At 37.2% G+C, this 14,842-nt stretch overlaps 1 protein-coding gene across 1 annotated transcript in view; it reads left to right on the top strand.

Annotated features, from left to right (window-relative positions):
• LOC145985056 (uncharacterized) overlaps window positions 1–14,842 on the top strand; it is a 58,859-nt gene that overhangs the window by 13,007 nt on the left and 31,010 nt on the right. The window contains exons 2-4 of the mRNA XM_083118588.1: window positions 2,231–2,311; window positions 8,188–8,303; window positions 12,854–12,944. Coding sequence (XP_082974714.1) covers window positions 2,231–2,311; window positions 8,188–8,303; window positions 12,854–12,944 — 288 coding nt within the window. The remainder of the gene's footprint in view (window positions 1–2,230; window positions 2,312–8,187; window positions 8,304–12,853; window positions 12,945–14,842) is intronic.

The raw sequence follows: 14,842 nt of genomic DNA, 5'->3' as shown, positions 1-14,842 counted from the left end.
TTCATGATCTCACATGAATTTAGGAGTTATTGATTTTCGGTTTAATTCCTTGATAAGGGATAATGGTCATCAATTATAATTTCAGACCAAGTGAGATAAGGCGGACTGGTTTTTTGCTCGCAACCCTGTATTTTGGATTTAAAAAATCCTGGACGATGCTTAGGCATATCTAGGATCTTTTGCACACATGTTATGCCTCTCTCTCTGACACACACACACACACACGTGTACACATTTTAAAAATGTTTTATATTCACATGCATATCTCTAATAAGCAGAGTATGTACCAATTTTTGAGCTGAGTTTATTCTTTACTGGTTACTACCACATGTGAGCATGCACACACTGCAACTTGCTGAATTCAAACTGACATAGCACGTGAAACAAGGAAGGAACTTTTATCTGGCCTTGTGCACATACATGACTCACTGGACCAGACAATTGGCCTTTGCAGCATGACTGGTTTGTTTGCTAGTTGTGATTTAAGACACTATCATAGAGTTTGAGTCCTAACATACACCTGAATGACTACAAACGAATCTTTACACTGATATCAAAACCTTAATGTCAGTTTTTGGATATGTGGATATACACCAGATATCCAATGGATATCCAAGGTTTGAAATATCATGGACATCCAATGAATATTGAGGATTTTTGATCCTATGGATATCCAAACCTGGATGTCCAGTGGATATTGTTAATAACCATGGATCTGATTTGAATATTGTGGATATTTTATGGATATCCTTGGGAGATTTGCACAGAATGGAATCTTATTAATGGATATCTGGAAATTAGTTATATTTATCTGGATATTACTGTGTTCACTATAATTATCATCCTAGAGGGAACCAGCAAGGAAGAGAAATTGCTATTCATATTTTTCAAGCAAGATAATGCCTTTATATTCACCTATTAAAAAAAAGTAGTTTATTCCTAATAAAAATATGTTTATATAAACATAAATATACCTAATTGTAATCACCGTATCATTCTCAAAAACTAGTAAAAGCAAGTCGCATATAATATGGCTATCAAAATATGTGGAATGATGATGGCTTACTTGATAGTAAATAATAGGAAGTACTATCTAGCAACTACAACTGCTAACGGCTTCTTTTGAATAATCATATGGCAAACGTAGCTGTAGCAAAGCTACACTTTTGGAAGAGTAGCTGTAACTTGAGCGAAGCTACTTTAAAATGTTCAGTGACTTCAGTGTTAAGTAATTTTCTTTTGTGTCTACTGTTCTTGTTTGATCCTTTTTTGGAACTCCTATACTGGCTTCTTTATCAATCTTTTAAATTGATCTTGTATAGTTTTTAAAATACCAGACTTCCTATTTATATACAATTAAGTATTTTATGTAGGGCTGTGAGCTAATACTTTTCTCAGAGGTTTAGCATCCCAATTTCACACAGTCCAAATATTTTGGAAATTCTAGGCCACTATTGTGGGTAAAACTGGATATTTTAATAAAATGACAGCTTATTAAGTATTGTTATTACCTTGTATGTTAAATTTGTGATATTATTATTAAGTAGAGATGACCACCAATAAATTTTTACCAATGCTGATAAATACTGACATAAAATTAATCAATACTGAATCTGCGTGTCTAATAAATATTGCAAATGTTCTTTGATTTGCTTTATTTTACTTTGCTTTTCTGCTTCTTTTGGCTAATTGTAAAGATGAGTATGAGTAATGATATGATGAAATTGATGAAGGGACACACTCAAAGAACACCCATGCCCAGGCTGGGATTTGAACCTGAGACCCCTGGTGTCGTACCATGCTGTGCTAACCTTTTTGCCACAGAGGTCAAAGGTGAACAATTATACTTTATATTCATATAAATAAGAACAAGATTGAATAATTTTAAACTTAAACCAATAGTCTAATTGCAGAAATATCAATAAAATTATTTGCAATTTTACCAGTTCTCCGATATGCCTGTATTAATTGATACCAATAGAGTACCGATTAATTTGTCCCATCCTTATTATTAAGCAACACAGTCATGCATTGATATGGTATAATTCCATTGAGATATTTTTACAGTAACATAACTTTTCTGAACAACTTTCTGTTGTTAACAATGTTATTGTTGGGAACCTGTAAGAGTATGAATGTGTGTACCAGTAGTCATTAATTTATATTTAGTTATAGCTTTTTTGGGTACAATGGAAGAACTAAAGTATCTCTTGTAAATAATTATTTACAGGTTGCTTTTGTTGAAAATGAGACTAAGGTGTCTAACTACCTGAAGGAGAAAGAAGAAAGGAGAAGGATAGCCTTTGAACAAGTAAGTTTATTGAGGTGTTGAGTTTTGTCATGATCTGGCCATTGTCATTAAAAGAACTTGATTGATTTTTGTCGAGGAAATAAAAAAATGGACCAAAGTTTTACCTACTCTCCACTTCAAATGAATTATAGAATTTTCATTGTTTTTCTGTATCTATATAAATAATAACCCATGGCACAACACCCCCTCCCCCCCTGAGGAGCAGGGACTATCTACCGACTGCCGGTCTCACTTCTACTAGAGGTGCGAGATGATCCAACCAATTACGGGGGACATCTGGTCAGCATGACGAACCCCCAGTCGTCATCATAGGTTTCCGTGACTGGGTTACACTACTCATTTGTAGCTCCCCAGTTTCATCATAATGGCAGGTGGCCACCCGTATCATAACAGGTCAAAATCTCAGGAGAAAAGCTGTTACACTTCCCCCATGAGACTCGAATCTGTGCACGTCCTGTATTTCTCTATCTATAGTTAGGATAAAAATTATTTCAGTATATATATAAAAAAAAGCAGAAACTCATTTGACTTAATTGCTGGATGAGACTTGATTGTTGCTGGTTTCCACCTAACCCCCAAAAGTACAAATTAATAATAGTAAAATTAAAAATTTCAAATTTAAAGGGCAATCACAGTTTCCATTGTCTTATCGTTTTATTTTATTGCATCCTCTTACCATGTAATCTACATGTAGGCCAAACATGTAGTCTTAGGTAGAGTTATACTCTACTGTATGTCACTCAACTTGTTTCTTCATAGCTGCAAATATTACAAATTAATCACTCTGAATGAATTTTGGCGATTGCCAGCTGCACAGATTGCAATTCAGGAGCAGGGGAATGACAGTCCTGGAATGGTGCGATTCATCCTGACAATTCTGGAATGGTATTTCTAACATGTAATGCCTGGTGCCAATCTGTGGATGCCCTTATGTAGCAATCTTTACACAGTACTAGAAACCACAGGGGTTTTCCCTGTAGAATAAGATAACACAAATTATTGCAAAGGAACCTATGCACTTCAATTTCACACATAAGTGACACAAGGAACCCCACTTCAGAAAATAGAACTTTTGTTCAAATTTCCTGCCCAATTCAAAACAATTTTGTACTTTCCCTTTTCCCTGCTTGTTTCCAAAGAATCAATCAACAAAACACAGTTTGTGTCTGTAGGGCAGACATCTCTCCACACGAGAATAAACATTGAAAACCAACTGTTGAGTAACATTTCCTCAGGCAAGAAATACAAATTATTGCAATATATAAAAAAATATTGCATACCTCTCCTCCTGAAGAAATGCAATGCTGTAATTAGTTTTGTGATAGCTGTAACGGTACAAAAGTTATTGACACTAAAATTTGCCACATCTTCTGTTTGTTACTGCAAGAGAATATTGAGGTGATCTTGATAAGTGGGAAATGCAACAGCTGTGTCATAGCTGCAGACTTCAGCAACAGACGCCCTGAAAGGGCTGCAATTTCTCACTGCACTGTTGTGTCTTTGATTGCCTTGTGTGGCAGACAAGCCCCACAGCAGCCATCCAAAAACAGCAATTGACGAGGTAACATCCATGATGGTCCTCGCAGCCATAGCGAAAAATCCAACAAAGAACACCCAGTGTTTATCAGCAGAACACAATGATAGTAGTCAGCTACCCATTTTGCAGATTCTGCACACAAACGAGTGGCGTCCATGTAAGATACAAATGCATCAGAAACTAGCCAAGGATGACCCAGATAGACGGGTCAAATACTGTACCTTGGCCTTATTCCAACACCAACAAGATGTCTCGTTTGCACATAGCATCGTGTTTTCCGTCGAGGCGTATTTTTATGTCAATGGTGAGATAAACCATCAGAACCACTGCTACTGGAGTGATACAAACCCTCACTCAGTGGCACAACCACAGGGGGCAGGGGGGCCTTCAGGGGGCACTGAGGTACAATTGCCCCCCCCCTCGATTTAAAAGGTTATGCAAATAAAAATACATTTTGTAAAATGTTCTTGTTTGTTTTGCTCGCAATGCCTAATTTTCTTACTCTTATCAAGTTCCAAGCTGTAGCTAGGGGGTGCGGAACGATGTAAATAAAAGAAGTTGTAAAAGGGAGAATGCCATTGTGCCCCATGAAATCATTTTTGCCCAGTGGCGCAACCACAGGGGGAGGCAGGAAGCCAATTCTAGTGGGGGGAGAGCCAACATTGAAATGAAGCAAAGCAGGCAGTGATACTCAAGATGGAATTTGTTTTCATATATTTCTTGCATTTTTCTTCCAGACGTCCAAGATCACCTGCAGGGGGCACAGAGGATACAATTGCCCCCCCCCCCCCTGATTTCAAATTCTATGCAATAAAAATATGTTTCGTAAAGTTTTCTTGCTCGCTTTGCTTGCATTATCTGCTTTTATTCCAGTCTCATCAAGTTCAGAACTGTAGCTTGGAGGTGGCAGGAGTCGGACCTGGACACTGAACAATTTAAATCAAAAAAGTTGTAAAAGAGAGAATGCCATGGTGCCAATATTGTTTTAAGTTTGATGAATTGAATCCAAAAATATTCTTGCCCGCGACTAGAGACAAGTAAGACCAAATATGTACTTCAGATTGTTATTCCTAAACAGTTTTGTTTTAAATGTACGAACAATTGTTTTGAGGAAAAGGAGCACATATATGTGAGAGAGAATTTATATAATTTTTTCTGTTGGTTTCTTACGAGGTGGATGAATTGATTATGTAATGTATTTAAATAATATATATATATATATTGAAGAAACATTGAATACGTGCACAATTTTGTGTTAACATGTTGCATATGTGTAAAACGTATGTTCTACATGAAAGTTACACATGTCATATGTACAAAGGAATTATATTCATATTTTTTGTCTTTCAAAAATACAGTTTGTGTGCTTGTTTTCCATTATTAGCTAATGTGAAATTGAACGTGTTGAAAAAATACCAGGAAAAATGCCAATAATTATAAGAATAATGCCATTATTATTATTCCTATTATTATTGACATGTTTCTCCTGGTACTTGCCTCCCCCCAGACAAAAATTCGTGGTTGCGCCTCTTCCCTCACTGGTTCGATGCATTGAAGGAAGTCGTGGGTGTGAAAGTGATGGTGTGGTGTGGTATATGGGACACTCGTATCCTGTCCCATATTCCTTGACACCTTGCCGACTGCTCAGTGCTACATTGAACTGCTTCAGGATACAGTGTTTCCTTCCCTTCCCACAGAAGACTGCACCTTTCCCTGTTATTTCCAGCAAGGTTGGGCACCATCCCGCTATGGACGAGAGATTCGTCAATGACTAGATTTGCAACTACCTGGCCACTGGACTGGTCGGCGTGGTCCTGTTGAATGGCCACCCAGATATCCTGACATCACGCTCCTGGACTTCTTTCTATGGGGTTGCTTGAAAAAGCTTGTGTACTCCAAGAAAGTTAATGATGCGCATTACCTCATTACCTTCTCTACCGCAACTCACAGGCCCGTGATCAAATAACCCAAAAGATGCTCATGCGGGTCCATGCAGAGTGAATTGATCTAACTCCTCAAAGAGAGTGTTCAGGAACCATATAGAACACATCCTCTAGGACGTACCGGTGGGTATTGCAGCATGTGGTTGCCATTTTTCAGTGTCAACAACTTTTGTACCATTACAACTATCACAAAACTAATTACAGCATTGCATTTCTTGGAAAATTCTAATGTGTTTTGATACACTAACATGGCCTCCTTGCTATTTGAAAAATTTGACCTTGATCCAATGTGGTGGGCTTGAAGATGCTGGCCATGTCCCGGAAGCATCCTCTCACACCCCACTGTACCGAGCTGAGGTTGGATCTGCCATTACCACATCTGTTGCAGAGAAGAAGAAATAAAAAGTTGTCCTGGGACTTTTGAAATACCCTGTATATATATAAAAAGGATGGGATATATTTTGATAGCAGTTCAAGCAAATATTTTTTTCATGTACCTTTTTGTGTGTTGTGCATCTGTGTAGTTTACTGGAAAAAGGGGGATGGAGGTTGCTGCCAGTCCTTGATGCAAGCAGTCATGCACAGAGGAAACAGGCATTCCTTACTCTGAATTGGTACTTTACTACTTTCCTTGTTGTTGGCAGTGTTTGCAACTGCCTCCTTCCACTCGCACGCAATTTAGGACAAATGCCTATCTTTGCACAGTTGTGAGCGTCCCCAATGTGGATTGCTATATCCTTCTGGAATGACAGTCTTGTCATGTCTTGTGTGAGCTGCCCTCCAATTTGTACCAGTGTCAGGATCAAGGACTCACAAAACTTCGTCCACAAGAGGTAAGAAGCTTGCTGATCTATTTCACAATGTGGCAATGCAATTAGTCACTTTGTCTGTCATGTCAACGTATTCCATATGTCTGTAATAGTCTTTGACTGTGGTAGGTTTCAGAGGGTTGCATATTTCTTATTGAAATTTTCATCTGCTGGTGGATTGTGGAAGCTTGAAAGGATGCAGACCGACCTCTCATTAATTTTTCCAGCAAATACATCAGATTACCTTTGATGAAGGAGCACATGATATGCTCCTTGCATATGATTCTTCAAGGAAGCCCACATGGTTGTGGTTTCACAGTTCCACAGTGCTTAATACCCAATGCTGCAGGATGATCATAAGAGATTCAGAGAAGTAACTTATGTGCAACATTTTTCACTTCTCAGTAATTCTCCGCAGTTCCCTTCTCTGCCCAAATACACACATACATAGCGAGTTTCAAAAGTTGCTCAACCCCAACTTTGATCCTTGGAACATGAAAAATTGGCACAGGCATTTAAGCAGTTTTTTTTTTCCATTTCACTTTATACAAGAAATTCTAGCAATTAATGAATGTCTCAAGTCAGAGAGAAATTTATTCCAGAATGCTAATTCAAGAGAAGAAACTACTACACTGTCACAATTCACAGCTTCATGATGGGTGCTACTGTAATCTGCACTTTGTGACCAAGAGGTCTTGTGCAACACTAAACGCCAATCCCTTTTTCTTCTCCAAAATGATCATTCTGAAGAAAAAAATCACTCGACTTGAGCCATTTATTAATTTCTAGAATTTCTTATATGGAGTGAACTGGCAAGCAGAAGTATTTAAAAACATATGCAGAAAACCCGGTGTAACAATTGCTCCAAGTTTTCACATTAAAATTTGGGTTGCACATGTTTTCAAGCATCCTGCATCTCCTCAAGAATCATAAACATGATGTAATTTTACACTGAAATGTTTGTGCTTGTTAGAGAGGGATATATGGCTTGAAAATAAGCTTCCCTCCGAACAGTAAAATGATTTCATGTACTGCCAGGTGTTCAATTGGACTTAAAAGCTTGGAAAAGCTGTAATTCAACTTGACTGAGAGCAGTCTTTATTTTTCGTAAGAGGTCTTAGTAATGGTCTGATTGATAAGTTGTCCTCAAAATAAAAGAAATTCAAGTGAGCGGAAACAAGTTTTAAGTGCTTTTATAAATTTACATTAGTGTAAAGTATAATTTATAGTTTTAAAAACTGAAGACTTGAAAATTTAGCCATGATTTCAAAATAAAAGAACTAAACTAAACACCATGGTGCAAATAGCTCATTAAGGACGAAGTCATGCCAAGTAACTTTTCATTGGATGTTGTGCTGTCAGCACATCATGCCGATTCAACACCAACATTTTTGAAGCTCCAATTGGGAATCGAACCATGGACCATTCACACCAGAGGCAAGAGGGATAACTATAGAAGCTCTGAAATAAAATACCATAAGTATAATTTAAATGTTCACTTATAAGTAGAGTATAATCGATTATATGTTGATCTTATTTGTTATATATATTACAGTTACTGACTTTCTGTTTCATTGTATATTGTAGGCAAAAGTTAATAATGAACTTCTAGAATGTGGCTGTTGCTTCGATGATGAATGCCTGGTAGAGGAAATGGCTGCTTGCAGAGATGGACACCTGTTCTGCAAATCATGTGTCAGAAGGTATAAATAATTGTATATTATTTTATTAGGAAAGTAGAAATTACTTGCAAATGTTTTAAAGAATTTGACTGGAAAATTACTGTTATTATTTTTCTACAGAGTTGTCAAACACACATGAATTAGGCTGAGCTGATACTTCTGCTGATGTATTGGCTGGAATTCACCAATATCTACTGATACTTTTCTAGAGTTTGGATAGTTTGCTTGCTTTGCAAAAATGCCAGCTGCCACTTCCACAGAATCTAATTTTCCTGGAAATTTTTAAAAAATTTAAATTATTTTGCATAAGTATTACTTGGGAAAATGGAATTTGCCATTACATGGCAGCTATTTTAATATTTCGATGTAATTCTTGATTTTTTAAAGTGAAAATATGTAAATTGTTGTGTATAATTGCAGTGAAATACAGTCGACCCCCAGTTTTACATTCCTGCATTATATATTTTCCTGCTTAATACGTTCAGAAATCAAGGTCCCAGCCAAAGACCATGTTAAATTAGACGTTCACCTCAATCTTACATTTGCCCTATCTCCTGTTTCCTGCTTTGTACATTTTCTAGGCCATGCTGATGTCATAAAATTGAAGCAACTGATTTGACCCTGGGTTTTGAGCATATATATATCCTAGTAATTTTTTTCATGTAATTTTCATTATTGTTAGCAGTCATGGTCCATTTGCAGGACATCTGACTGCCCCATAGGAGACCCTGGGGTGGGTGAGGACAGGTGAAATTTTTTCTGATAATATCCCACCATGAAGGGGCTGTGAGGTTCACCTGCATAATCAATTACTACATCACCTCCGGTATGGCCCAGATTGAGAATGTATGGAACCATAAATCCTCACTCGCAATATGCCTTCATGGCACTGTGCAGTACACAGGAGAAAATTTTACCTTCACTTTTATTATTCTAGCATTGAAAAACAAAAAAAAAGTTGAAAAAGTGTGATTAAAATCTGTAATTTAACTCTTACTTATCACTGTTTCTTTGTAACTGCTTTATTTCTTTAGATTCCTGATGTAGGCTTTTTTTCTATTGCAATTACTATCCGTGACAAAAATATTGAACCCTCAGTTTGTGTGCTTGTAAAATTGTACTCCGTGGGAGGAAAAAAGTCAAATATACCTTACAAGTGTCTACTTAAAGCTACAAGTGTCTGCTTTTAGACAAAAGCAATACAAAGTGATTTTATCTCTGTTCTCTATTTAGACAAAAATGTTCGTAAAAATATAGTTTCTTTGTGTGTTTATTTACGTAAGTCGAATTCAATTGTGTATAACTTCGTGTAAAACCGTTGTAAAATGTATTTTTTGTGTGATTGAAGCTTATTTATGTGGAAATACCTCAGCCAATTATAATGCGTGGAACAGCCACAATTAATGATTAATTATGATGTTGCAATCTCGGCAATGGTCAACCCAATGGTCATAAAATGCATATGAAAATGATGGGCGTGGAATAAAAATCAAATATCCATATCTCATTCTTGCACACTGCGCGAATTTAAAACAAACAACAGAGAGAATTGTTTTTCTTGGTAACCAATTCGCGTGCAATTTACATCATTGCTAAGAACTCACATGGAGCAAGTGAGCTTTGTTGCCAAGTGTCGCCGCTTTCCCTTTAAACTTCGCATCCAAGCAGCTTTGACACGTAAAATGAGCCGAAACAAAGTGTTGTGCAAAGGAAAGCATTTTAGAGATGCCAAAATGTTATTTTGTCACGTTTCTGCTATGAATTGTTGCTTATCTCCCACATGTCATAATAATTCTTACGTGCATTCTATCCAGGCAGTCGGTCTCTCACAAGTTCGCATGTTTGTTCGGATGCACATTATTGAGTGATGGAGGTTCTGTGAAGTGATTTTTTGTTGCATGAAAATGGCAAGACTGTAATATCATAATGGTGAAAAAGAATTGATAGTCATTGCCTAGAGATATTTCGACCAGGAGAAACGAATGGGTGCATCTCACGACATAAACCAAAGTGCTAAGTGCATGACGGAGTGTTTGGGGGTTATGTCAGCACAGTGAAAAAGGTATGTAAAGAGAGAAGGGAACAACAAATAGCTGCATAAACTAGAAAGCAAGGAAAAGGAAAACTCAATATTTTATTAGGCGAGAGGAAAGATACACGACTTTTATATTAATTATCCAGTTCAACAGAGACCATCATGACCAGCATTTTATACTTTTATCTTTCACTCATTATATTCATTGAAAATTTATTAATGTTTTTAGTCCTTCTGTCTGTCTTAATGAACCCACAACTCCTTCCTTATTACAAGAGTTGCAGCTGTGAAACAGACCTAAATATAAAAGCGATATTTCAAGTGGGATGTATAGCAACACATTAACCTTTACTCTCCCGATGATACCATATGGTATCATCAGAATAAGGTCGTACTGCCCCAATGATACCATATGGTATCACGGTGCTGATTACGAAATTAATGTGCTTTTTGGAACTTCATACTCTTATGTTCGGGTGGAAACTCTGACACAGGTCTGGAGCAAGCCTGGGAAATTCACATTGATGACCAACCTCCCCCCTTTCCGCAACATATCCATGCCACATTTCTGAACAGAGTTTCACATTTTGGCTCATTATTCAACTTGTATGACACCCAGGAACATGAAACATGTTTCATTCTCTTGAGAAATGTCCATTCTTTGAAAAGAATACTAAAGTTTGTGCCTTCTCCCCAAAGTAGCGGAAGAAGGGGGGCAAACTCCAGATTTTTGTGTTTTTTCCATTGAAATTCAGGGGTCATGCCCAAGCCCCCCTTCCTTGGTCCGGCATTCTGAATTGTACACGGTTGCATGCGCTGATGTTTTAGCTGCAAAATAAAAGTTGTCCAAAGTAGATTGCTTCCATAGTGCCAGAGTTATAACAATTTTCCTCCAAAGAGTGTTCAAATTTAAAATTCCCGCCGAGAGGCCCGGGCGAGAACGGGGGTATTTTCGTAAACCTGCTTGGGAGTCTAAAGGTTAAATGTTGAAACCACCACCACTACTCGACATCATGATTAAGTAAATTTTGCAAGATAAACTCAATTTACATGCGTCTTTGCTTGAAATATATTTTAAAATGTTAGTTGGCATGAAGGCTTTAAATGAGCAATTTTTTAAATATAATTTTATGCGTTGCTAACATTGGTTGCTATTACCTCTCTCTGTTTCCCTTTGTTATGAAATTGCTGTACACAGCAGGTGCATTATTAATGTATACAGAGAAGACTGGATCTCTCATCAACTTCATTCAAATTGCCCTCATCAAACATTTTTGCAGTCAATATATCTGTTTAAATTTGCGACATAATATAATACTGGGAAAATTACGTTCATATAAAGCTCTTTAAGTCCACTTTATGCACAGGTAGGCTAATCGGGACTGGATTTACAGTTTAAAGTGGGATCCGAACCACTATGTACCTCCACTGGGTATCAAAGGGGACGACATTCATATGAAGATAAACGCTAGGAAAAATGCAAAAAGAAACTGCCATACAGCAGCACTCCATTTACAATATGAGAAATATTTTATTCATTATTTTGTGCTGCAACAATACTTTAGTTCGTCATGACAAAATGCAGCCCGCAGAGTCTGAGATTGGCCGCACCCTGCCATACATTATGCACCCTTTTACCATATTAGGAATGCGAGAGAATAATTAATATATGGAACCGTATGTGAGACACACACACCAAACTTCTGGGATTCAATCAAATGTTGTTTTTTTTTATTTCAATGAATTTGCAATTACGCATTTCAAGTTTTGCACGTTTCTCTAAAATGTTCTTTCTTGAAGTATCTAGTAGAGATATGCATTTTATTTTTTCCTAAGAGGTGCAAAAATAACCAAACTTCAAGTACACAAGATTTCAATATTATATGTGCATTTAATTATGAACTGTATGGTGTTATGAAAATTGGAAGAAAAGCTACACTTTTCAGTGAATTTTTAGTTATAATAACAAAATAAAGTTAAGATTAATTTTCAGATAACGCTTATTAAAAAGTAGATACTTGAAGCTTTGAAATGAGGTATATTTGATTCTTTCCTCCTCCCATGGAGTACAATTTTACAAGCACGTAAACCGAGGGCTGAATATTTTTGACACAGATATGTAGTAGTAAGACAGTCTCGCAGTGTGGCCATGGTGTGTAAGGCATCATGTTTTGTACTCAGACTATGGGACCCATGCAGGTTCGCGTCTTCTGGGGGAAGCGTAACAACTTTTCTCTTAAGATTTCAGCCTGTGTATGGTACCTGTGGCCACCCACCATCGTGAAATGGTGGAAGCGTAACCTAGTCCTGGAAACCTACCACATTGACTGGGGGTTCGACATGCTTACCACACATTACCCCATGACTGGTTGGATAATATCCCACCTCGACATGTGTTTGAGTGAGGCCAGCAGTCGGTAGATAGGCCCTGGCCCTCATGGGCTATTACACCATGGGTTGTTATTAGGAAGTCAAGATCATAATTTTTATGCATAACAATGTATGAGAAGTAATAAAATTATGATTTCATTTGTAGTGGTGCAGAGGAGCAGATAGGCCAAGGCAAGACTGTATTCCCATGTCTAGGTCCAGATTGTGATGCTGAATTTAGCCTTAGTACGCTTCAGGTTTGTAAATTTATTTTGTACTATGAGCACATGGAGTTTTGAGAATTTAATGTGTGAAGTGAATTTCCAATCAAATTTTTTGGCAGGATTTATTTATGGGGAAAATGAGAATTGAAAAATGATTTTCGGAAGATATCTTTGAAAATGATTGTGTAACATGTAACTAAGCTGTAAAAAAGGCCCATCTCATTATCACGCTCAATCTCAACTGCATAAAGCAGGATCTACTATACAGAGTACCAGTGAAAGTAAGCTGTTGCCCCAGTCCATTCTTCTAGGAAATTATTTCTACAAATCCAAACCAGAACGTAGATCTTTTCAGTTTTATTTTTAACAATGCCAGAATATAGAATTCTAATAGACAACTAGTTAATATTTCCCTTTCCTTTTATATCAAATTCAAATAAATTTATATCCCACAACTTAGTTGATTAATAATTGGGGAACAATACGTGAGTAGTGCCTGCGGCCATATGACCGAGAATTATAGATTAGGTTCCTGAATACTGAAACTAATAATAATCTAATTAGCAATTGAAAATAACAAACGTAATATTGAACAAATAAATAAATATCTAACTAAAGAATTAAAAGTAACCCCAATCTACTTACATCCCCTATTGCATAGCCACACTCGCCATTCACGTGTACAGTAAGAGTCACTCCACTCTTTCCCCCTTAACGGATGCCTCCCGACTGAGCAGGCTTGATTCTTCCTCGTGGCTCTGAGCATGCTAGCCAATCAAAATGAGGCAAGACGTCATACAATGATACCAACTCACTTTGTGGGCAGAGTGTTATAAACACTGGAACATCGTACAGGAAATCGTTGCGGGTTTAATGTCATATAATACAAATTATATTTAAATCCATTTTTATATTTTCTCTCAGACGATTTTTAATGTATTTATTTCAAAATCAATAAATTGTGATAATGATCTTTATTAAATTTGAATAAGTCATCATGAAATCTGTTCAAGAGCTAGAACCAATATTATCAGCAAAATCTGGTAACAAATACGTCCCACTCCGAAAGGGTCTCCATTGTTAGTAAAAGTTCAGTAGTCTCTAGTTGAGTGAATCACTGAATGGTTAACACACAATGTAATTTGTACTGAAAATGAAAAAAAATGTACATTATTGTTTTCCTATGTTAAGGTGTCCTTTCTGTTGCAAGATTAGATGGATTAAAAGGATAGAGAATTAAGAAAGACCCTGAACTTTATTCAACATGAAGCTAAACTGCAATAAAGCACTGGCAAACATGAGGCAGCAATCTTTTGCTTGAGGTTTGTGTGCTTTCCTTAAAAAGGAAGGATAACGTGCAGTCCCTTCAAATTGATGTGTTATTGATATATTGCTGAAGAAAGAGAGCTCCATACCATGAGGTGTTTTTTTTTTTTAATGGCATCACATTAATTACCAATGAAAACCCACAATGTTTTGAAGTTCATGTTTCTAATTTGTACAATGGTTGATCAAATGAAAAGGTACAAAACGACACTGTCGGTGTAAATGAATACTTTATTCAAAGTATCCTCCATAGGCCTGATCCCATTGATGAACGAGCCGAATGATTCCTTTTTCCCAGAATTCCTTTGGCCGTGACGTGACCCAGTCCTTCACAGTGTCCTTGAGTTCATCATCCGAGGTGAAGCGCTTTCCTTTGAGATGCTTATTGAGGGGACCAAACACATGGAAGTCACAGGGGGATAAGTCCAGATTGTAGGGTGGATGGTCTAGCTGCTCCCACTTGAACCTGGCCAGTTCCGCTTGTGTGACCCTGGAGACTTGTGGACGTGCGTTATCATGGAGCAGAACGAAAACGGGCACTCCATTTCCTCACTGATTTGCCAGACACACAGTCTTCCCCGTAAACGTTCACCATCCGGCGATGA

The sequence above is a fragment of the Lepisma saccharinum genome, chromosome 3 (genome assembly GCF_977018435.1).
Source record: "Lepisma saccharinum chromosome 3, izLepSacc3.1, whole genome shotgun sequence".
NCBI classification, from domain to species: domain Eukaryota; kingdom Metazoa; phylum Arthropoda; class Insecta; order Zygentoma; family Lepismatidae; genus Lepisma; species Lepisma saccharinum.
The sequence above is the reverse complement of the archived record's forward strand: the minus strand, read 5'-3'. Positions and strand labels throughout refer to the sequence as shown.